Source organism: Bombina bombina, chromosome 7, assembly GCF_027579735.1.
Source record: "Bombina bombina isolate aBomBom1 chromosome 7, aBomBom1.pri, whole genome shotgun sequence".
NCBI lineage: Eukaryota > Metazoa > Chordata > Amphibia > Anura > Bombinatoridae > Bombina > Bombina bombina.
The window spans coordinates 273,647,826-273,673,557 of record NC_069505.1 but is presented as its reverse complement, the minus strand read 5'-3'; the positions used below and the strand labels follow the sequence as shown (position 1 = coordinate 273,673,557).

General features: G+C 39.6%; 1 protein-coding gene across 1 annotated transcript in view; it reads right to left on the bottom strand.

Annotated features, from left to right (window-relative positions):
- Window positions 1-25,732, bottom strand: part of PLXND1 (plexin D1) — a 185,276-nt gene that overhangs the window by 73,297 nt on the left and 86,247 nt on the right. Inside the window, exons 13-16 of the mRNA XM_053720768.1 lie at window positions 25,567-25,718; window positions 25,248-25,347; window positions 16,392-16,531; window positions 6,559-6,732 (exon numbers count right to left, since the gene is read on the bottom strand). Of these exons, the coding sequence (XP_053576743.1) occupies window positions 6,559-6,732; window positions 16,392-16,531; window positions 25,248-25,347; window positions 25,567-25,718 (566 nt within the window). The remainder of the gene's footprint in view (window positions 1-6,558; window positions 6,733-16,391; window positions 16,532-25,247; window positions 25,348-25,566; window positions 25,719-25,732) is intronic.

Below are 25,732 nucleotides of genomic sequence, written 5' to 3'. Positions count from 1 at the left end.
CAAATTTGTAAAATTTGGAAAAAGTATGAAGCGAAGACCAAGTTGCAGCCTTGCAAATCTGTTCAACAGAGGCCTCATTCTTAAAGGCCCAAGTGGAAGCCACAGCTCTAGTGGAGTGAGCTGTAATTCTTTCAGGAGGCTGCTGTCCAGCAGTCTCATAGGCTAAACGTATTATGCTACGAAGCCAAAAAGAGAGAGAGGTAGCAGAAGCTTTTTGACCTCTCCTCTGTCCAGAATAAACGACAAACAGGGAAGAAGTTTGGCGAAAATCTTTAGTTGCCTGCAAGTAGAACTTGAGGGCACGAACTACATCCAGATTGTGTAGAAGACGTTCCTTCTTTGAAGAAGGATTTGGACACAAGGATGGAACAACAATCTCTTGATTGATATTCCTGTTAGTGACTACCTTAGGTAAGAACCCAGGTTTAGTACGCAGAACTACCTTGTCTGAGTGAAAAATCAGATAAGGAGAATCACAATGTAAGGCTGATAACTCAGAGACTCTTCGAGCCGAGGAAATAGCCATTAAAAACAGAACTTTCCAAGATAACAATTTTATATCAATGGAATGAAGGGGTTCAAACGGAACACCCTGTAAAACGTTAAGAACTAAGTTTAAACTCCATGGCGGAGCAACAGCTTTAAACACAGGCTTGATCCTAGCTAAAGCCTGACAAAAGGCCTGGACGTCTGGATTTTCTGACAGACGCCTGTGTAACAAGATGGACAGAGCTGAAATCTGTCCCTTTAATGAACTAGCTGATAAACCCTTTTCTAAACCTTCTTGTAGAAAGGACAATATCCTAGGGATCCTAACCTTACTCCAGGAGTAACGTTTGGATTCGCACCAGTATAGGTATTTACGCCATATTTTATGGTAAATCTTTCTGGTAACAGGCTTCCTAGCCTGTATCAGGGTATCAATAACCGACTCAGAAAAACCACGTTTTGATAAAATCAAGCGTTCAATTTCCAAGCAGTCAGCTTCAGAGAAGTTAGATTTTGATGTTTGAATGGACCCTGTATCAGAAGGTCCTGTCTTAGAGGTAGAGACCAAGGCGGACAGGATGACATGTCCACTAGATCTGCATACCAAGTCCTGCGTGGCCATGCAGGCGCTATTAGAATCACTGATGCTCTCTCCTGTTTGATTTTGGCAATCAATCGAGGAAGCAGCGGGAAGAGTGGAAACACATAAGCCATCCCGAAGTTCCAAGGTGCTGTCAAAGCATCTATCAGAACCGCTCCCGGATCCCTGGATCTGGACCCGTAGTGAGGAAGTTTGGCGTTCTGGCGAGACGCCATGAGATCTATCTCTGGTTTGCCCCAACGTCGAAGTATTTGGGCAAAGACCTCCGGATGAAGTTCCCACTCCCCCGGATGAAAAGTCTGGCGACTCAAAAAATCCGCCTCCCAGTTCTCCACTCCCGGGATGTGGATTGCTGACAGGTGGCAAGAGTGAGACTCTGCCCAGCGAATTATCTTTGATACTTCCATCATTGCTAGGGAGCTTCTTGTCCCTCCCTGATGGTTGATGTAAGCTACAGTCGTGATGTTGTCCGACTGAAACCTGATGAACCCCCGAGTTGTTAATTGGGGCCAAGCCAGAAGGGCATTGAGAACTGCTCTCAATTCCAGAATGTTTATTGGAAGGAGACTCTCCTCCTGATTCCATAGTCCCTGAGCCTTCAGAGAATTCCAGACAGCGCCCCAACCTAGTAGGCTGGCGTCTGTTGTTACAATTGTCCAGTCTGGCCTGCTGAATGGCATCCCCCTGGACAGGTGTGGCCGATAAAGCCACCATAGAAGAGAATTTCTGGTCTCTTGATTCAGATTCAGAGTAGGGGACAAATCTGAGTAATCCCCATTCCACTGACTTAGCATGCACAATTGCAGCGGTCTGAGGTGTAGGCGTGCAAAAGGTACTATGTCCATTGCCGCTACCATTAAGCCGATCACCTCCATGCATTGAGCTACTGACGGGTGTTGAATGGAATGAAGGACACGGCATGCATTTAGAAGCTTTGTTAACCTGTCTTCTGTCAGGTAAATCTTCATTTCTACAGAATCTATAAGAGTCCCCAAGAATGGAACTCTTGTGAGAGGAAAAAGAGAACTCTTCTTTTCGTTCACTTTCCATCCATGCGACCTTAGAAATGCCAGAACTAACTCTGTATGAGACTTGGCAGTTTGAAAGCTTGAAGCTTGTATTAGAATGTCGTCTAGATACGGAGCTACCGAAATCCCTCGCGGTCTTAGTACCGCCAGAAGGGCACCCAGAACCTTTGTGAAGATTCTTGGAGCCGTAGCCAATCCGAATGGAAGAGCTACAAACTGGTAGTGCCTGTCTAAGAAGGCAAACCTTAGATACCGGTGATGATCTTTGTGAATCGGTATGTGAAGGTAAGCATCTTTTAAATCCACTGTGGTCATGTACTGACCCTTTTGGATCATGGGTAAGATTGTCCGAATAGTTTCCATTTTGAACGATGGAACTCTTAGGAATTTGTTTAGAATCTTTAAATCTAAGATTGGCCTGAAAGTTCCCTCTTTTTTGGGAACCACAAACAGGTTTGAGTAGAACCCTTGTCCTTGTTCCGACCGCGGAACCGGATGGATCACTCCCATTAATAACAGATCTTGTACACAGCGTAGAAACGCTTCTTTCTTTATCTGGTTTGTTGACAACCTTGACAGATGAAATCTCCCTCTTGGGGGAGATAATTTGAAGTCTAGAAGGTATCCCTGAGATATGATCTCTAGCGCCCAGGGATCCTGAACATCTCTTGCCCAGGCCTGGGCGAAGAGAGAAAGTCTGCCCCCCACTAGATCCGGTCCCGGATCGAGGGCTCTCGGTTCATGCTGTCTTTGGGGCAGCAGCAGGTTTCCTGGCCTGCTTGCCCTTGTTCCAGGACTGGTTAGGTTTCCAGCCTTGCCTGTAACGAGCAACAGCTCCCTCCTGTTTTGGTGCAGTGGAGGTTGATGCTGCTCCTGTTTTGAAATTCCGAAAGGGACGAAAATTAGACTGTCTAGCCTTAGCTTTGGCTTTGTCTTGAGGTAGGGCGTGGCCCTTACCTCCTGTAATGTCAGCGATAATTTCTTTCAAACCGGGCCCAAATAAAGACTGCCCCTTGAAAGGTATATTAAGTAATTTGGACTTAGAAGTAACATCAGCTGACCAGGATTTTAGCCACAGCGCCCTACGTGCCTGTATGGCGAATCCTGAGTTCTTAGCCGTAAGTTTGGTTAAATGTACTACGGCCTCCGAAATGAATGAATTAGCTAGTTTAAGGACTCTAAGCCTGTCCGTAATGTCGTCTAGCGTAGATGAACTAAGGTTCTCTTCCAGAGACTCAATCCAAAATGCTGCCGCAGCCGTAATCGGCGCGATACATGCAAGGGGTTGCAATATAAAACCTTGTTGAACAAACATTTTCTTAAGGTAACCCTCTAATTTTTTTATCCATTGGATCTGAAAAAGCACAGCTATCCTCCACCGGGATAGTGGTACGCTTAGCTAAAGTAGAAACTGCCCCCTCCACCTTAGGGACCGTTTGCCATAAGTCCCGAGTGGTGGCGTCTATTGGAAACATCTTTCTAAATATTGGAGGGGGTGAGAACGGCACACCGGGTCTATCCCACTCCTTAGTAACAATTTCAGTTAGTCTCTTAGGTATAGGAAAAACGTCAGTACTCGCCGGTACCGCAAAGTATTTATCCAACCTACACAATTTCTCTGGTATTGCAACGGTGTTACAATCATTGAGAGCTGCTAAAACCTCCCCTAGTAATACACGGAGGTTCTCCAATTTAAATTTAAAATTTGAAATATCTGAATCCAATCTGTTTGGATCAGAACCGTCACCCACAGAATGAAGCTCTCCGTCCTCATGCTCTGCAAGCTGTGACGCAGTATCAGACATGGCCCTAGTATTGTCAGCGCACTCTGTTCTCACCCCAGAGTGATCACGCTTGCCTCTTAGTTCTGGTAATTTAGACAAAACTTCAGTCATAACAGTAGCCATATCTTGTAATGTTATCTGTAATGGCCGCCCAGATGTACTAGGCGCCATAATATCACGCACCTCCCGGGCGGGAGATGCAGGTACTGCCGCGTGAGGCGAGTTAGTCGGCATAACTCTCCCCTCGCTGTTTGGTGAAATTTGTTCAAATTGTACAGATTGACTTTTATTTAAAGTAGCATCAATACAGTTAGTACATAAATTTCTATTGGGCTCCACCTTGGCATTGGAACAAATGACACAGATATCTTCCTCTGAGTCAGACATGTTTAACACACTAGCAATAAACTTGCAACTTGGTTATAATCTTTTTTAGCAAAAACGTACTGTGCCTCAAAGAGGTACTAAACGATTAAATGACAGTTGAAATAATGAACTGAAAAACAGTTATAGCATCAAACTTTAAAACAACACAACTTTTAGTAAAGGTTTGTTCCCATTAGTAAAATAACAATAATTAAATTTGACATAAAAATTACAGAGCAACGTTTTTATTCACAGTCAATATAAAATTCTCACAGCTCTGCTGAGAGAATCTACCTCCCTCCAGAGAAGTTTGAAGACCCCTGAGATCTGTCAGAGATGAACCGGATCATGCAGGAAATATAAGAGTAGCTGACTGGAAATTTTTGATGCGTAGCAAAGAGCGCCAAAAACGGCCCCTCCCCCTCACACACAGCAGTGAAGAGAAACGAAACTGTCACAATTAAAAGCAAACAACTGCCAAGTGGAAAATAAAGCCCAAATATTTATTCACTCAGTACCTCAGAAATGTAAACGATTCTACATTCCAGCAAAAACGTTTAACATGATAAATACTTATTAAAAGGATTAGTGACTTTTAACAGAGTAGTTCCGGTGAAATACCATCCCCAGAATACTGAAGTGTATACATACATGTCATTATAACGGTATGGCAGGATTTTCTCATCAATTCCATTCAGAAATAAAAACTGCTACATACCTCAATGCAGATTCATCTGCCCGCTGTCCCCTGATCTGAAGCTTTTACCTCCCTCAGATGGCCGAGAACAGCAATATGATCTTAACTACTCCGGTTAAAATCATAGTAAAAAACTCTGGTAGATTCTTCCTCAAACTCTGCCAGAGAAGTAATAACACGCTCCGGTGCTATTGTAAAATAACAAACTTTTGATTGAAGTCATAAAAACTAAGTATAATCACCATAGTCCTCTCACACATCCTATCTAGTCGTTGGGTGCAAGAGAATGACTGGGACTGACGTAGAGGGGAGGAGCTATGTGCAGCTCTGCTGGGTGAATCCTCTTGCATTTCCTGTTGGGGAGGAGTTATATCCCAGAAGTAATGATGACCCGTGGACTGATCACACATAACAGAAGAAATAAGCAGGCAACCTATTATTTAAATGGGACTGGACTTAGCAAAACAGAGAAGGAAAGAGATTTGGAAATACTTATATATAAGGGCAGCGGCATCTACGGCTAATAAGATACTAGCATGTATTAAAAGAGGCATTGATGCAAGGGAGGAAAGCATAATTCTGTCACTATATAAATCCCTGGTAAGACCTCACCTTGAGTATGGAGTGCAGTTCTGAGGGATCAATCACAAAAACATACATTGCAGACTTAGAAAAAGTTCACAGAAGCGCCACAAAACTAATAAGGGGAATAGAGAATTTATGCTTTGAGGAGCGGTTAGCTAAATTGGGTCTGTTTTCTCTATAAAAAAGGCTCTTGAGAGGTGACATGATTACTTTATATAAATATATTCAACAACAACAAAATTGTTTGTGACAAGAGGTTACAATTTAAGGCTGGAGGAAAGGAGATTTAATCTCCAGCAACATAAACTTTTTTTTTTTACTGTAAAAGCAATCAAATTGTGGAACTCATTACCTAAGGAGGTAGTAAAAGTTTCAGAAGCTCTTGACTAAAAGACGCAAGAGGAGCTTTGTAAAAGGTATAAAAGGGTATATTTACAGTTTGTTGGGACCAGGTATCTCAGAGGCCTGAATCAAACTGAGCCACACCTCTATTGCTACAGAGGGGCCTGGCTGGGCCTGGGTTCTACCTGCATCATGCCTGGGCCCTCCGTGTGTCCCACCCCTGCAAAACTGGGCTCACAGTATAAGGAGAGTGTTTGCATTTGCCTTTACAAATATGGTGGCAACGTTTTCAAGATTAACCATCACATTGTTGTTGCAAATAAAAACCTGCCACCATACTTGTACATGAAGTGCATATCCTCTGGTATGGACTAACCAAGGTGGAAGGATGACTCACTGTCACATAAAAGCAGCACCTCTTGTTGCCACATGACTGCTGGTTCAGCTTTTACTAATTGTAAACATCCAAAAAAGGGCCCAGTCATAGTCTTTGCCCTGTGGCTCAGTGAGGTTTAGCTATGCCCCTGTTGGGTCCTTTATGTTAGGTATGAAAAATTCTACTTTTAGAATACATTGAGATCTTTCTATATTGAGCACTAGGATCAAGGCATAATCTGATCTCCACAACTGCATTTCCTAATTGTCTATTTATAGGAACCTGCCTACCTCATAAAAGTGCTCTCCGGACTCATGCTTTTTATCACTGGGTTTTCCCGATACTGAAAGAACAGGTGACTGCTGACACATGATCTTCCTTCAAACTGGATACAGATATGGACATCCCCAGTAAGCACCGATCCCAGTGCAGGCATAGTACACTGAATACTGTGCTCTGTTCGCCTAAGAGAAAAGTGAATGAGTTACATTTAATGCTGAGAAGACAGATATAGGAACACAGCACTAAAGGAGAAATATAGAAGTGGCAACACTGAGATGAGAAACAGGAGGAGGCATCAGTGAGAGTGAGAAATAAAAGAAATATAAGTGAAGAGAAAGAAAAGGGTATGTCACTTTGAGGAGCTATAGGAGGCATCAGTAAGAGGAAGAACAGGAGGAGACATCAATGACAACACAGCTAGAGTGTGTGAGCACTGACAGTACAGTTATAGTGAGTTAGCACTGACAGTACAGTTATAGTAAGTACTGACAGTAAAGCTAGGGTGAGTTATCACTGACAGTACAGTTATAGTAAGTTAGTACTGACAGTACAGCTAGAGTGAGTTATCACTGACAGTAGTTATAGTAAGTTAGTACTGACAGTAAAGCTAGGGTCAGTTATCACTGACAGTACAGTTATAGTGAGTTAGTACTGACAGTACAGCTAGAGTGAGTTAGTACTGACAGTACATTTATAGTGAGTTAGTACTGACAGTAAAGTTATAGTGAGTTAGTACTGACAGTACAGTTATAGTGAGTTAGCACTGACAGCACAGCTAAAATGAGTTAGCACTGACAGTACAGCTAGGGTGAATTAGTACTGACAGTAAAGTTATACTGAGTTAGTACTGACAGTACAGTTATAGTGAGTTAGCACTGACAGTACAGTTACAGTGAGTTAGTACTGACAGTACAGCTAGAGTGAGTTAGTACTGACAGTAAAGTTATAGTGAGTTAGAACTGACAGTACAGTTATAGTGAGTTAGCACTGACAGCACAGCTAGAATGAGTTAGCACTGACAGTACAGCTAGAGTGAGTTAGTACTGACAGCACAGCTAGAGTGAGTTAGTACTGACAGTACAGTTATAGTGAGTTAGCACTGACAGTACAGCTAGAGTGAGTTAGTACTGACAGTACAGCTAGAGTGAGTTAGTACTGACAGTACAGCTAGAGTGAGTTAGTACTGACAGTACAGCTAGAGTGAGTTAGTACTGACAGTACAGCTAGAGTGAGAGCACTGACAGTACAGCTAGAGTGAGTTAGCACTGACAGTACAGCTATACGGCTAGATTTGGAGTTTGGCGGTAAAAGGGCTGTTAACGCTCCGCGGGCTTTTTTCTGGCCGCACCATAAATTTAACTCTGGTATCGAGAGTTCAAACAAATGCTGCGTTAGGCTCCAAAAAAGGAGCGTAGAGCATTTTTACCGCAAATACAACTCTCGATACCAGAGTTGCTTACGGACGCGGCCGGCCTCAAAAACGTGCTCGTGCACGATTCTCCCATAGGAAACAATGGGGCTGTTTGAGCTGAAAAAAAACCTAACACCTGCAAAAAAGCAGCGTTCAGCTCCTAACGCAGCCCCATTGTTTCCTATGGGGAAACACTTCCTACGTCTGCACCTAACACTCTAACATGTACCCCGAGTCTAAACACCCCTAGCCTTACACTTATTAACCCCTAATCTGCCGCCCCCGCTATCGCTGACCCCTGCATTACACTTTTAACCCCTAATCTGCCGCTCCGTAAACCGCCGCCACCTACGTTATCCCTATGTACCCCTAATCTGCTGCCCTAACATCGCCGACCCCTATGTTATATTTATTAACCCCTAATCTGCCCCCCACAACGTTGCCGACACCTACCTACACTTATTAACCCCTAATCTGCCGACCGGACCTGAGCGCTACTATAATAAAGTTATTAACCCCTAATCCGCCTCACTAACCCTATCATAAATAGTATTAACCCCTAATCTGCCCTCCCTAACATCGCCGACACCTACCTTCAATTATTAACCCCTAATCTGCCGACCGGAGCTCACCGCTATTCTAATAAATGTATTAACCCCTAAAGCTAAGTCTAACCCTAACACTAACACCCCCCTAAGTTAAATATAATTTTTATCTAACGAAATAAATTAACTCTTATTAAATAAATGATTCCTATTTAAAGCTAAATACTTACCTGTAAAATAAATCCTAATATAGCTACAATATAAATTACATTTATATTATAGCTATTTTAGGATTAATATTTATTTTACAGGTAACTTTGTAATTATTTTAACCAGGTACAATAGCTATTAAATAGTTAAGAACTATTTAATAGTTACCTAGTTAAAATAATTACAAATTTACCTGTAAAATAAATCCTAACCTAAGTTATAATTAAACCTAACACTACCCTATCAATAAAATAATTAAATAAACTACCTACAATTACCTACAATTAACCTAACACTACACTATCAATAAATTAATTAAACACAATTGCTACAAATAAATACAATTAAATAAACTAGCTAAAGTACAAAAAATAAAAAAGAACTAAGTTACAGAAAATAAAAAAATATTTACAAACATAAGAAAAATATTACAACAATTTTAAACTAATTACACCTACTCTAAGCCCCCTAATAAAATAACAAAGACCCCCAAAATAAAAAATTCCCTACCCTATTCTAAAATACAAAAATTACAAGCTCTTTTACCTTACCAGCCCTGAACAGGGCCCTTTGCGGGGCATGCCCCAAGAATTTCAGCTCTTTTGCCTGTAAAAAAAAACATACAATACCCCCCCCCCCAACATTACAACCCACCACCCACATACCCCTAATCTAACCCAAACCCCCTTAAATAAACCTAACACTAATCCCCTGAAGATCTTCCTACCTTGTCTTCACCATCCAGGTATCACCGATCCGTCCTGGCTCCAAGATCTTCATCCAACCCAAGCGGGGGTTGGCGATCCATAATCCGGTGCTCCAAAGTCTTCCTCCTATCCGGCAAGAAGAGGACATCCGGACCGGCAAACATCTTCTCCAAGCGGCATCTTCTATGTTCTTCCATCCGATGACGACCGGCTCCATCTTGAAGACCTCCAGCGCGGATCCATCCTCTTCTTCCGACGACTAGACGACGAATGACGGTTCCTTTAAGGGACGTCATCCAAGATGGCGTCCCTCGAATTCCGATTGGCTGATAGGATTCTATCAGCCAATCGGAATTAAGGTAGGAATTTTCTGATTGGCTGATGGAATCAGCCAATCAGAATCAAGTTCAATCCGATTGGCTGATCCAATCAGCCAATCAGATTGAGCTCGCATTGTATTGGCTGATCGGAACAGCCAATAGAATGCGAGCTCAATCTGATTGGCTGATTGGATCAGCCAATCGGATTGAACTTGATTCTGATTGGCTGATTCCATCAGCCAATCAGAAAATTCCTACCTTAATTCCGATTGGCTGATAGAATCCTATCAGCCAATCGGAATTCGAGGGACGCCATCTTGGATGACGTCCCTTAAAGGAACCGTCATTCGTCGTCTAGTCGTCGGAAGAAGAGGATGGATCCGCGCTGGAGGTCTTCAAGATGGAGCCGGTCGTCATCGGATGGAAGAACATAGAAGATGCCGCTTGGAGAAGATGTTTGCCGGTCCGGATGTCCTCTTCTTGCCGGATAGGAGGAAGACTTTGGACCCTCTTCTGGACTTCTTCAGTGGATGTCTAGCCCCCGCTTGGGTTGGATGAAGATCTTGGAGCCAGGACGGATCGGTGAACCTGGCATGGTGAAGACAAGGTAGGAAGATCATCAGGGGCTTAGTGTTAGGTTTATTTAAGGGGGGTTTGGGTTAGATTAGGGGTATGTGGGTGGTGGGTTGTAATGTTGGGGGGGGGGTATTGTATGTTTTCTTTTACAGGCAAAAGAGCTGAACTTCTTGGGGCATGCCCCGCAAAGGGCCCTGTTCAGGGCTGGTAAGGTAAAAGAGCTTGTAACTTTTTAAATTTAGAATAGGGTAGGGAATTTTTTATTTTGGGGGTCTTTGTTATTTTATTAGGGGGCTTAGAGTAGGTGTAATTAGTTTAAAATTGTTGTAATATTTTTCTTATGTTTGTAAATATTTTTTTATTTTCTGTAACTTAGTTCTTTTTTATTTTTTGTACTTTAGATAGTTTATTTAATTGTATTTATTTGTAGCAATTGTGTTTAATTAATTTATTGATAGTGTAGTGTTAGGTTAATTGTAGGTAATTGTAGGTAGTTTATTTAATTATTTTATTGATAGGGTAGTGTTAGGTTTAATTATATCTTAGGTTAGGATTTATTTTACAGGTAAATTTGTAATTATTTTAACTAGGTAACTATTAAATAGTTCTTAACTATTTAATAGCTATTGTACCTGGTTAAAATAAATACAAAGTTACCTGTAAAATAAATATTAATCCTAAAATAGCTATAATATAATTGTAATTTATATTGTAGCTATATTAGGATTTATTTTACAGGTAAGTATTTAGCTTTAAATAGGAATCATTTATTTAATAAGAGTTAATTTATTTCGTTAGATAAAAATTATATTTAACTTAGGGGGGTGTTAGTGTTAGGGTTAGACTTAGCTTTAGGGGTTAATACATTTATTAGAATAGCGGTGAGCTCCGGTCGGCAGATTAGGGGTTAATAATTGAAGGTAGGTGTCGGCGATGTTAGGGAGGGCAGATTAGGGGTTAATACTATTTATGATAGGGTTAGTGAGGCGGATTAGGGGTTAATAACTTTATTATAGTAGCGCTCAGGTCCGCTCGGCAGATTAGGGGTTAATAAGTGAAGGTAGGTGTCGGCGACGTTGTGGGGGGCAGATTAGGGGTTAATAAATATAACATAGGGGTCGGCGATGTTAGGGGCAGAAGATTAGGGGTACATAGGGATAACGTAGGTGGCGCGATTTGCGGTCGGAAGATTAGGGGTTAATTATTTTAAGTAGCTTGCGGCGACGTTGTGTGGGACAAGTTAGGGGTTAATAAATATAATATAGGGGTCGGCGGGGTTAGGGGCAGCAGATTAGGGGTACATAAGTATAACGTAGGTGGCGGTCGGCAGATTAGGGGTTAAAAATTTTAATCCAGTGGCGGCGATGTGGGGGGACCTCGGTTTAGGGGTACATAGGTAGTTTATGGGTGTTAGTGTAGTTTAGGGTACAGTAGTTAAGAGCTTTATGAACCGGCGTTAGCCAGAAAGCTCTTAACTCCTGCTTTTTTCAGGCGGCTGGAATCTTGTCGTTAGAGCTCTAACGCTCACTGCAGAAACGACTCTAAATACCAGCGTTAGAAAGATCCCATTGAAAAGATAGGATACGCAAATGGCGTAGGGGGATCTGCGGTATGGAAAAGTCGCGGCTGTAAAGTGAGCGTTAGACCCTTTAATCACTGACTCCAAATACCAGCGGGCGGCCAAAACCAGCGTTAGGAGCCTCTAACGCTGGTTTTGACGGCTACCGCCGAACTCTAAATCTAGGCCATAGTGAGTTAGTACTGACAGTACAGCTAGAGTGAGTTAGTACTGACAGTACAGTTATAGTGAGTTAGTACTGACAGTACAGTTATAGTGAGTTAGTACTGACAGTACAGCTAGAGTAAGTTATCACTGACAGTACAGCTAGAGTGAGTTAGTATTGACAGTACAGTTATAGTAAGTTAGCACTGACAGAACTGCTAGAGTGAGTTAGCACTGACAGTACAGCTAGAGTGAGTTAGTACTGACAGTACAGCTATAGTGAGTTAGTACTGACAGTACAGCTAGAGTGAGTTAGTACTGACAGTACAGCTAGAGTGAGTTAGCACTGACAGTACAGCTAGAGTGAGTTAGCACTGACAGTACAGCAAGGGTGAGTTGGCACTGACAGTACAGCTAGGGTGAGTTAGCACTGACAGTACAGTTATAGTAAGTTAGCACTGACAGTACAGCTAGAGTGAGTTAGCACTGACAGTACAGCTAGAGTGAGTTAGCACTTACAGTACAGCTAGAGTGATTTAGCACTGACAGTACAGCTAGAGTGAGTTAGCACTGACAGTACAGCTAGAGTGAGTTAGTATTGACAGTACAGCTAGAGTGAGTTAGAACTGACAGTACAGCTAGAGTGAGTTAGCACTGACAGTACAGCTAGAGTGAGTTAGCACTTACAGTACAGCTAGAGTGATTTAGCACTGACAGTACAGCTAGAGTGAGTTAGAACTGACAGTACAGCTAGAGTGAGTTAGAACTGACAGTACAGCTAGAGTGAGTTAGTATTGACAGTACAGCTAGAGTGAGTTAGAACTGACAGTACAGCTAGAGTGAGTTAGCACTGACAGTACAGCTATAGTGAGTTAGCACTGACAGTACAGCTAGAGTGAGTTAGTACTGACAGTACAGCTAGAGTGAGTTAGAACTAACAGTACAGCTAGAGTGAGTTAGCACTGACAGTACAGCTAGAGTGAGTAAGCACTGACAGTACAGGTAGAGTGAGTTAGTACTGACAGTACAGCTAGGGTGAGTTAGCACTGACAGTACAGCTAGAGTGAGTTAGCACTGACAGTACAGCTAGAGTGAGTTAGCACTGACAGTACAGCTAGGGTGATTTAGCACTGACAGTACAGCTAGGGTGAGTTAGCACCGACAGTACAGCTAGAGTGAGAGCACTGATAGTACAGCTAGAGTGAGTTAGCACTGACAGTACAGCTAGAGTGAGTTAGTACTGACAGTACAGCTAGGGTGAGTTAGCACTGACAGTACAGCTAGAGTGAGTTAGCACTGACAGTACAGCTAGAGTGAGTTAGCACTGACAGTACAGCTAGGGTGATTTAGCACTGACAGTACAGCTAGGGTGAGTTAGCACTGACAGTACAGCTAGAGTGAGAGCACTGACAGTACAGCTAGAGTGAGTTAGTACTGACAGTACAGCTAGAGTGAGTTAGTACTGACAGTACAGTTATAGTGAGTTAGCACTGACAGTACAGCTAGGGTGAGTTAGCACTGACAGTACAGCTAGAGTGAGAGCACTGACAGTACAGCTAGAGTAAGTTAGCACTGACAGTACAGTTATAGTGAATTAGTACTGACAGTACAGTAATAGTGAGTTAGTACTGACAGTACAGCTAGAGTGAGAGCACTGACAGTACAGCTAGGGTGAGTTAGCACTGACAGTACAGCTAGGGTGAGTTAGCACTGACAGTACAGCTAGAGTGAGAGCACTGACAGTACAGCTAGAGTGAGTTAGTACTGACAGTACAGTTATAGTGAGTTAGCACTGACAGTACAGCTAGAGTGAGTTAGTACTGACAGTACAGCTATAGTGAGTTAGTACTGACAGTACAGTTATAGTGAGTTAGCATTGACAGTACAGCTATAGTGAGTTAGTACTGACAGTACAGCTAGAGTGAGTTAGCACTTACAGTACAGCTAGAGTGATTTAGCACTGACAGTACAGCTAGAGTGAGTTAGCACTGACAGTACAGCTAGAGTGAGTTAGTATTGACAGTACAGCTAGAGTGAGTTAGAACTGACAGTACAGCTAGAGTGAGTTAGCACTGACAGTACAGCTAGAGTGAGTTAGCACTTACAGTACAGCTAGAGTGATTTAGCACTGACAGTACAGCTAGAGTGAGTTAGAACTGACAGTACAGCTAGAGTGAGTTAGAACTGACAGTACAGCTAGAGTGAGTTAGTATTGACAGTACAGCTAGAGTGAGTTAGAACTGACAGTACAGCTAGAGTGAGTTAGCACTGACAGTACAGCTATAGTGAGTTAGCACTGACAGTACAGCTAGAGTGAGTTAGTACTGACAGTACAGCTAGAGTGAGTTAGAACTAACAGTACAGCTAGAGTGAGTTAGCACTGACAGTACAGCTAGAGTGAGTAAGCACTGACAGTACAGGTAGAGTGAGTTAGTACTGACAGTACAGCTAGGGTGAGTTAGCACTGACAGTACAGCTAGAGTGAGTTAGCACTGACAGTACAGCTAGAGTGAGTTAGCACTGACAGTACAGCTAGGGTGATTTAGCACTGACAGTACAGCTAGGGTGAGTTAGCACCGACAGTACAGCTAGAGTGAGAGCACTGATAGTACAGCTAGAGTGAGTTAGCACTGACAGTACAGCTAGAGTGAGTTAGTACTGACAGTACAGCTAGGGTGAGTTAGCACTGACAGTACAGCTAGAGTGAGTTAGCACTGACAGTACAGCTAGAGTGAGTTAGCACTGACAGTACAGCTAGGGTGATTTAGCACTGACAGTACAGCTAGGGTGAGTTAGCACTGACAGTACAGCTAGAGTGAGAGCACTGACAGTACAGCTAGAGTGAGTTAGTACTGACAGTACAGCTAGAGTGAGTTAGTACTGACAGTACAGTTATAGTGAGTTAGCACTGACAGTACAGCTAGGGTGAGTTAGCACTGACAGTACAGCTAGAGTGAGAGCACTGACAGTACAGCTAGAGTAAGTTAGCACTGACAGTACAGTTATAGTGAATTAGTACTGACAGTACAGTAATAGTGAGTTAGTACTGACAGTACAGCTAGAGTGAGAGCACTGACAGTACAGCTAGGGTGAGTTAGCACTGACAGTACAGCTAGGGTGAGTTAGCACTGACAGTACAGCTAGAGTGAGAGCACTGACAGTACAGCTAGAGTGAGTTAGTACTGACAGTACAGTTATAGTGAGTTAGCACTGACAGTACAGCTAGAGTGAGTTAGTACTGACAGTACAGCTATAGTGAGTTAGTACTGACAGTACAGTTATAGTGAGTTAGCATTGACAGTACAGCTATAGTGAGTTAGTACTGACAGTACAGTTATAGTGAGTTAGCACTGACAGTACAGCTAGAGTGAGTTAGTACTGACAGTACAGCTATAGTGAGTTAGTACTGACAGTACAGTTATAGTGAGTTAGCACTGACAGTACAGCTAGAGTGAGTTAGTACTGACAGTACAGCTAGAGTGAGTTAGCACTGACAGTACAGCTAGAGTGACTTAGCACTGACAGTACAGATAGAGTGACTTAGCACTGACAGTACAGCTAGAGTGACTTAGCACTGACAGTACAGCTAGAGTGACTTAGCACTGACAGTACAGCTAGAGTGAGTTAGCACTGACAGTACAGCTAGAGTAAGTTAGCACTGACAGTACAGCTAGAGTAAGTTAGCACTGACAGTACAGCTAGAGTGACTTAGCACTGACAGTACAGCTAGAGTGACTTAGCACTGACAGTACAGCTAGAGTGAGTTAGCACTGACAGTACAGCTAGAGTAAGTTAGCACTGACAGTACAGCTAGAGTAAGTTAGCAGTGACAGTACAGCTAGAGTGAGTTAGCACTGACAGTACAGCTAGAGTAAGTTAGCACTGACAGTACAGCTAGAGTAAGTTAGCACTGACAGTACAGCTAGAGTGACTTAGCACTGACAGTACAGCTAGAGTGACTTAGCACTGACAGTACAGCTAGAGTGAGTTAGCACTGACAGTACAGCTAGAGTGAGTTAGAACTGACAGTACAGCTAGAGTAAGTTAGCACTGACAGTACAGCTAGAGTAAGTTAGCACTGACAGTACAGCTAGAGTGAGTTAGCACTGACAGTACAGCTAGAGTAAGTTAGCACTGACAGTACAGCTAGAGTAAGTTAGCACTGACAGTACAGCTAGAGTGACTTAGCACTGACAGTACAGCTAGAGTGACTTAGCACTGACAGTACAGCTAGAGTGAGTTAGCACTGACAGTACAGCTAGAGTGACTTATCATTGAGGAAGTAAATGAAATGAGCACTCACAAAGACTGAGGGAATATGACTGTCATAATTCAGAGACAACACTCACACAAGCTGTGAACAGTCCATGGTTTCATTGAGCAGAACACGAATCTCTCTTCCAATGTCCAGACTCTCTCCGAAAATTGTGACTTTAGTCCCTCCTGCTCTAGGGCCAAAGTTTGGAGTCACTGAAAGTACCTCTGGTGCCTGCAAGTCAGATATTTCACAACCACATTTACATTGTTCACTTTCCAGAATATTGAACAGGTTTACAAAAAATGTTTCAGTGCATAGTAAAATAAAAAATAAAAACACATTAACATCAACCACATTAACTACAAAATAAAGCATTTTTTTTCTATTTCGGTGCTTGCAAAGTGCTAAAAAGATAAAAATAAGCAACCAGTTTATAGGAAACGTTTTGTGATTCAGACAGAACAAACCATTTTAAAAACGTTACCAATTTACTTCTGTTATCAAGTTTGCTTTGTTCCTATTCTGTGTTGAAGAGATTACCTAGGTAGGCATCTGGGGCACTATGAGGCAGGAAATACTGCTGCTGGTAATGGATAACATCCTTGTAAAACTGCTGCCATATAGTGCTCTTGGTAATGGATAACATCCTTGTAAAACTGCTGCCATATAGTGCTCCAGAAATTGGCGGGTGTTCTGTCGATTTTTGTTACCCGTCAGAATTTGCTACCCTGTCAGTGCGCATACGCACACTTACGTCAATGCATTCCACATACATTGTAAAGAATGTGTGGAATGCGGTGATGTATGTGCACTCATGCGCACTGACAGGTAGCAAATTCCAACGGCTTGTAGCAAGTCTCAATGCTTTGTCTGCGCATGCGCGCCGTGCTCGCCCTCGAAATGTACATAAACTTAAGTAAACAATTTGTCCAATAGTCATTTGCAGCTTCATATATCATCACAATTAAATTCATTAACTGTTTGTAAGTTAATGAATTTAGGACTCACCTTTTATTGTGATAATATATGGAGCTGTAAATTACTATTGGACAAACTTTATACTTATACACAGTTATATGCAAGCAATAGTGCAAAGATAAAATGTTCCAAATGCTTTACATTTTCTTTTTGTATTTTATGTCCCTTTAATATATTCGATACATTTTAATGCTTCCTTCCTATAAATCTCATTGCTCTCTCTTAAGCCCTAAACATCAATAGACGTTAAGCTGCTGTATTTGCTAAAATGCCTAAGAAAAAGAGTGCTCCTATGGATAACGGTATAAATACATATAAACAAAAACAGATGTAGTCAGCGCTAGGTATCGGATAACGTCTTTAGAACTACTAGAAAATAAATATGACTCTCAAACAGTTTCCCCGAGAAAGAACATAAATATTTAAGAGCAAATTGCTAATTTTTCAAATACTGAATTCTTGAAACCATCACATTTGGGTAGAATGCTGTAGGTACACTGGATATTAATAAAAACACGCTCTGGTGCATTACAGCTGTTTATTTGTTTCAACAAAGACCCCTGTGCACTGTTTAAACCCCTGTTTATTAAAGGGACATTAAACACTAAATGCATGCTAGATAGAATGATGCATACAAAGAAAAGATTAGTCCATGACTAACATGTAGATGTATTTTTTAAAGTTTCATTAGTTGTTTAAAAAGTGACAAAATAAGTGTAAAGTTTTAGTGTCTATAAAACACTGGGAGCTGCCATGTTGTAACTTGTGTTACCTTCTCTGCTGTGGCCAATTAGGGTCAGTTATAATTAGGTCACTAGAGTGTGCAGCCAATGGTTGTGCTGGATTTAACAGTGTTCTGCACTTCCATTTCTAACAGGAACTGAAAAGCTCACAATTTCAGAATGGAATTACAGGCAACGAGGACAAAATAAATAATGAAAATATATTGCAGAGTTGTTTATTTATATACAATTTATAATTTTGTATTACCATCTCAAAGTGTTTAATGTCCCTTTAAGAGATACAAACATTTGCTTGTCTGGGAGTAGCATTGAGGTGAATCCTTTAAATGGGCACAATTTTAGCATCAATGGTTTAGCAACTTCTGCTTGTCAAACATGCGTGATGGGGCCACATAGACATGCGTGATGGGGCCCACATAGATGAGGTTGCTGTTTGCTTTAAAACAATTTTGTTTTGTATTTTTTGCATTGCACTATTTAACAAGTGTAAAATGAAATCAGCTTTAAGTATTTTTTATGTATAAATTGCTTTTCTACACACTTTAAAGGGACAGTTTACTCAAAAATATTTATTGTTTAAAAAGATAATCTATTTTTTAACCATTCCAAAGGTTTGCATAACCAGCACAGTTATATTAATATTCTTTTTACCTCTGTGATTACCTTCTATCTAAACCTCTGCAGATGACCCACTTTTCTCAGTTCTGTTAACCATTCAGTGCTGACTCACAAATAACTCCACGGGAGTGAGTAAAATGTTATCTCTATGCCACACATGAACTAGCACTGTTTAATGGTGAGAAACTGTCATAATGCACTGAGATAAGAGGTTTAGAAATCAGTTTGAGCCTACTTAGGTTTAGCTTTCAACAAACAATACCAAGAGAACAAAGCAAATTTGATGATAAAAGTAAATTGGAAAGTTGTTTAAAATTACATGCCCTATCTGAATCATGAAAGTTTAATTCTGACTTGACTGTCCCTTTAAGCATGGAAATGTTTTTTTGTATTTCTTCTTTACCATAATTGCATGTTATTGTACAGCCGTACTCACCTCTCTACCCAGCGCTAGAGATTGTAATAAATAAATGATAATAATAATAACAACAATAATACAAAATTATATTCTAGTAAAAATAAATGTAATCCTGCAGCACAAAGCACCATTAACTTTATTTGTTCATCCTTAGATGCAAATGTTATTTACAATTTAGATTTCTGCATTCAGCATTTTCGTTCAATGCCAAATAAATGTGGAAGTAACCAGACTTTAACTATGTTTCTTCTTGTGAAAGTGAAGCACACTACACTCTGGATTTGCACGGATTATGTGCATCACTTTCACACAAAGAAATTTGGCTACGAAAAGATCCGAATGTAATGAAAGGCTGCCTACTTATGCATTCCGTATTGAATGAAAAAGCTGAATGCACAAGCCTATTCTAATTATGCCAAGCCACCCAAGAATGTACAGTGGTGAGTTTTTATTTATCAATTTTAAACAGGACAGATTTTTTTTCGTTTGTAAAATACTGACAGCACGACATTGAGGTTTACTTATTTTTTAAAGGGAACTTAAATGCAACAAATACATTTAAAAGAAATTGATAATTTAGAAAAAAAGAAAATTAAAGTATTATATTTGCGAAATAAAAATGTAAATGTATCTCCATAGAACCTACTAAGCTTCCCTATTTTCCAGGTTGTTTTTTCTACAAAGCATTGCTTAGTGCACCAATCAGAGCCTGTATCCAATGAACAATGCAGCCCTATGTAACTGGTTACCCAGAGCAAAGCTTGGTAGAAAAAATACTGCCTAGGTGGGCAGGCTCAGGAAACTCTTAAAGTGAAAGTCAAATCTAGCGTTTTACAAACGCTAGGATTGACTTTTGAAACAAATAAAGGGGACTTTCATTCATAAAGTATAAGATACTTCATGTAGAAAGCTCCTTTATTTGTTTCAACCGATCGCCGTTTTTAGCTGCTACAGCAGCCCACGGATAAACATTTTTTTGCTAAGAGGTGACGTTTTCACCTCTTAGCCAATAGCCGTGCGGTAAATCCAGCTAAAAACGGCGATCGGTTAAAACAAATAAAGGAGCTTTCTACATGAAGTATCTTATACCTCATGAATGAAAGTCCCCTTTATTTGTTTCAAAAGTCAATCCTAGCGTTTGTAAAACGCTAGGCTTTACTTTCAGATATATTTATATATATTTACAAATTTAATTCAGTTTAATTTGCACGACTAAAACATCCACATTTTTACTTTTTGTAAAATCAGCAGCATTTTTAGAACAGAAGGTTTGTGTTAAAATTAATGCATCACTCAAATGTCCTTTTAAATGCCCAATATAAAATGTGGTTCATATTCCTTTTAAAATGTATGAATTATTTATTTTCCATTTACATGAATTGCTACATTCATTGCTACAAAAAAATAAAATAACTTTACAAACAAACAGCATCTTACTGGTCTATTAAAATTGAAGAGGTTTAATCAATTTAACTTATACTATATTGCAACAAACAAACACCAATTTCTAAATGGAAATAATGAGAATGTGGTTTTATGTTTGGTTTTAAACTCTAAGGTAATTGAAGAAGGAAATAATAATAAAAAAAAACAACACATAAATATTAAAACAATGAACAAAATATTTTTTTTTAAACATGTATGCACTCAAAAAATGTGATTGCACAATTACAGTTAAACTTGGTTTCCCAATATTTGGGTATTGTGTCAAGTATTTTTTTTTTTAATCCGCTTGGTTTTAATTAAAAGAAAATTAGCTTTACATAAAAAATATAATGTTCTTTTGAGGAATATTTACAGATTCCATTGCTGCTTAAGTTTAAATATGTTTTTAAGAAACACAGTCATATTAAATTGTATAGCCTTTATTCAAAATTAATTTTTTTACATAAAAAAGTATAATCTTATAAGACATTAAAAAAAAAAGGATTTATTTGGTTAGCACAGGTTTTTTTTTTATTTTATTTTTATGAATTTCACACTGTGTATGTGTTTTACCCCTGGCAAAGGGAATTGCCCAATAAAATGCTGTAGATAAATTCTGCAAGCCTGGTGCATGATTTGGCCCATGTGTTTAACTCTATAGAACGGTTAAGTATATAAAAAAATAGGTGAATAGATTAAAAAAAAGCAATTGCGCTATTTTTATTATTATGTTAATTTTACAGCACCGTGATCTTCATTTCTTAGAAAACAGTGGACAGAATCAAGGTTCTGGTTATGTTTGATTGGATAAAATATAACAAATATGGAATGATATGGACTAAGACAACAAAAAACAAACAAACAAAAACATTTGTGATAAAGCTGAAGGTATTAAAGTCAAGGAAATCTTCCCATGCCATTTTGAGTTAAAAATCATGGCCCGTATTGAATTAATTTCTGCGCTCCAATCCCAATTGTAAAATAGAGGATTTTGACATTTTTTTTTAGGATGCAATTCTAGATGATTATGTTGTCTCACATATCAAACTTTTACTCTCTTAACTTGACACTTCTCACAAATAAAAATATATTTTTGTAGGAACATCTGGATGCAGTTAATGGGAGCCAAACCCCCTACCCTCTTTGTATTTATAATTGCTAAGAAGAATCAGATAGACCATGGGAAGAGATGGGAAGACAAAATGCAAATAGAAAGGAAAATACATTGAGACTAAAGAAAGCTACAATGAGAGTAATGAAAAAGAAATAATAGGAATACAGAATGACAGAAATGTCCAAAATATTACAGAGAGGACTCAGAGATACGATTCTTCATATACATTTAAAAACATCTTGTTATTGCTGTATTACTTCTATTTCATTATTTGCAGGGTAAATATGAAAACATATTTTTGCATTATAAAGTTTTGTATAAAATACATATGAAGTTCAATACTTCCACTACTTAAAGGGACAGTCTACACCAGAAGTTTTATTGTTTTAAAAGATAGATAATGCCTTTTTGTACCCATTCCCCAGTTTTGCATAACCAACACGGTTATATTAATACACTTGACTTTTTGGTTATTATCTATAGACTTGCATTTTAGCCAATTAGTGCAGTGTCATGCACAACTCCACAGACATGAGTATTTCTATCCATATAATAATGTAGACAATAAACTACATCCAAGGTATTTAATGGCTTCCCATTAATCAATTTCTTCAGAGAACACAGAGGACAATACAGTAATGTCAATTGGAGCATGGAAGCTGGAAACAATATGCAGAATAACGTTATCCCGTTAAAAAAAGAGAAAAGTCTCCACCACAGAAATAGCTAGTAATTCAGATACATGTCTTGAAGAAGTTATTGCAACTAAAAATACTTCAGAGACAGAATCCAAAGAGAAATAGTCTTCAGTGATTCAAAACTTGATCCCTTTAATGCCTATAGGACTAAAGGCAAATCCCATGAAGGAAGAAAAGACATCTTTACCGGCTTAATATGAAAACATGTTAATCACAAAAGGCTGTTGTGCCTAATGTATACCAGAAATTTAGCACAAACCATTTATTAAAGGAGAGAAAGACTTAATAAATACAATTTATTAAATATACAAAATACTTCAGTAGTGTTGGTGCAGACCCTTAAGAACAAAAGAGCATCATAAATACAAGAGAGATACATCAGGCTATTATCCTAATCCTGATAAATCAGAAAATGTTGCTGATGAGAGACCCTGTTAAAAATCATACCATCATGAAGGAGTTGAAGGAAATCTTCTGTTGACAACTGCTTATTTCACATCCATGCTGAGAAAACCCAAATTCTGAAATAGGCCTTTGATATTGCTTGTAAAATGTCTGGATAACAAAAGGAGCAATATTCAATGTACTGAGATGCGACCACTCAGCAGACAAGCCTCTAGATACAACTTGTGAGGATTCTGACCCTCAAAAATTTGGAAGAAACCAATGGGGCTGAATGGCTAATTGCCGTACAAAAGGAAACAAAGGTCTTCATAGCCAATAAGGGGCGATCAGAATGAGTAGAGCAGAGGGCCAAAGGGAGAAACACATAACCTAGGTTGAATGTCCATTTCTGAGAGACTACATCAATCCCCATTGATTGAGTGGATACATAATGACTGACTGTTGGCAGAATATTTTCCCTCCTCAGATAATCTGTCTCCAAGTTCAAAAAAGATGATTCTATGCACAATAAAACACTTGTGCTATTGTGTGAAGCGCCACTCGACTTCTTATTCCTTGATTCCTGATACAGGAAATTGTTGTTCTGCTGTCTGATACAATATTTACAGCCTGACCCTGCAACCTTTCCTCAAAAGTTGTGAGGACATAAAAAATGCTTTTATGTCCAAAATATTTGATGTAAGATTAGATTCTCTAGAGTTCCAGGTCCCTTGGACACAAATCTTGGCAAACAGCTCCCAAACATGACTACTGGCATCTATAGTTACCTCTATCCACTGTGGTTCTGATAGTGCAATCCCTATGGAGAGATTGTGAGCTTAAAGCCAATATCTAATATGTTGTTTTCTGCGAAAAGGTCTCATTCAACAACTGGCCCACTTGACTAAATGAACTGTTGAAGCCATTGTTTTAAAAAATGTTAGTCATTGTCTGACTGTTAAATATTTGCATTTTTGGATTTTTGTGGGATACACAAATAACTTGTCCACTTTGAGTTGAGGAACACTTATCAGACCTTGATTCGTATTGAAGAAAACACATAGAGCAGAGCTTTCCAAACTTTTAATATTGGTGACACACTTTTTAGACCTACATTATTTTGCGACACAGTAATTCAGTTGTATTAGCCAACAGGAGGTTAAACGAACTTGTTTTAAGAGATACGGACACATACATAAATTATATAATAACAAAATGTATTTACAAGTAACAGTATGTATGTGCAAGAATTAAAAAAAAGTTTAATAACACCAATAGCTACTTACTATTTTAATGGAATATCAAACATCAAAGAGAACAACGGAGTCCCAGTAGTAGTGTTAAAAAGGTAATCCTTTATTATAGGTAATTAAAAGTCATATAAACAAAGCACACTTGTAGGCTGTGACTGTGAGGTCTGCTGACGCGTTTCGGCTGTTATGCCGTAGTCATAATGATCTCACAGTCACACCCTTTTTAAATAGCCACTCCAGGACTATAATTTTAATGGAATGTATGATGATGATGGGATGAACACGGTTTCTGAATATTTGGTGGAATATTAGACACTCGCATAAGCCGCCAATAGGAATAGTTTCAGTTCCCGCCTAGCTGCGCCAAAAGTTAAGATGATCTGTGACCCACTAGGTATCACTCATGTGATATGCGTAGCAGGCAGGCGGAAAGTCGGAAACCCCCAAAAAATGTAAATTAAAAATAAATGTGTGCTGAAGCAGGGACACACCTACAAACTGCAGCCGACACACTAATGTGTCACAACACACAGTTTGGAAAGCAGTGACCTAGAGAGATGGCCCAACAAGTAGGTTGCAACAGTTTTTTCTCACAATTAATTATCCAACCAAACAACTGTAGGATATGCAATATTTTTTGAACATGAAGGTTGGTCTGTTGAACAAAGCTTGCAATTAATAGCATATCATCTAGATAATGAAGCAGAAATAGTCCTTCCCCTCAAAATGGTGCCACTAGTGTAGACAAAACCTTTGTGAATGTTCTCGTAGATGTAGATATTCAGAAGGGCAGAGCTAGAAAATTAAAGTGGAGTGCTCCCACTGCAAACTTTTGGAATTGAGATTGTGGAGCAATAAATGGAATGTGAAAGCATGCATCATTGAGATACATAGACACCAGAAAAGCCTACATTTTTTTACTCGTCCACTTCAGATTTCTTACTTTTCCCGGGACTAGTGTAAATTTCCAGACTTCTGTGTGTTTCTATATCTATCTATCTATCTATCTATCTATCTATCTATCTATCTATCTATCTATCTGTCTGTCTGTCTGTCTATCTATCTATCTATCTATCTATCTATCTATCTATCTGTCTGTCTGTCTATCTCACTTACATTAGTAAATGCTTACTCACAAATCTTACAAAAATAAAAGGATAACACGAAAAAAACAGAAGTAAATTGGAAAGCTTTTTTTAAAAAAACATGAAAAATTAATTTTAACTTTTAAATTATACATATGTTCCAGCCTGTACGAGCACAGTACTACTGTTTTTTTTTTATTATTTAACCTTGTTTTCCTGCATGAGACTCACCATAAAGGAATATTTGTCCTTGGACCTTCCGCCTCCATATATATCCACTGTCACCCAGTCACTGAACACCTTAGATGATACTCCTGTGATGCACACAATTCTGGAACGAAAGATAAAACAATAAATAACTAATTAACCTCCCAATCTGTCTCTCTACTGTATACTACATTATAAGGATAGCAAGAGGGTTTCGGTAGTTTAATATTAACTCGCCCACAAGGCTCACACTCTAGCGATCCTGTTAAGTAAATGCATTGCTGTAGGCATGTGATGTATTAGATAAAACTGTCACATACAACAGAGCAACATGTATACTCACTCCTCAGATACAACATATTTGTCCTGGATGGGGAAGCATGGGGTGTCTCCTATTTTAACACTATTGACGATATCACTGAAGCGGCTCCCGAGATTGCACCCTTGTATAGTGAGGAGAGTCCCGCCATGCTGGGGCCCACTGATTGGGTCAATCTGTATTCAAAAGA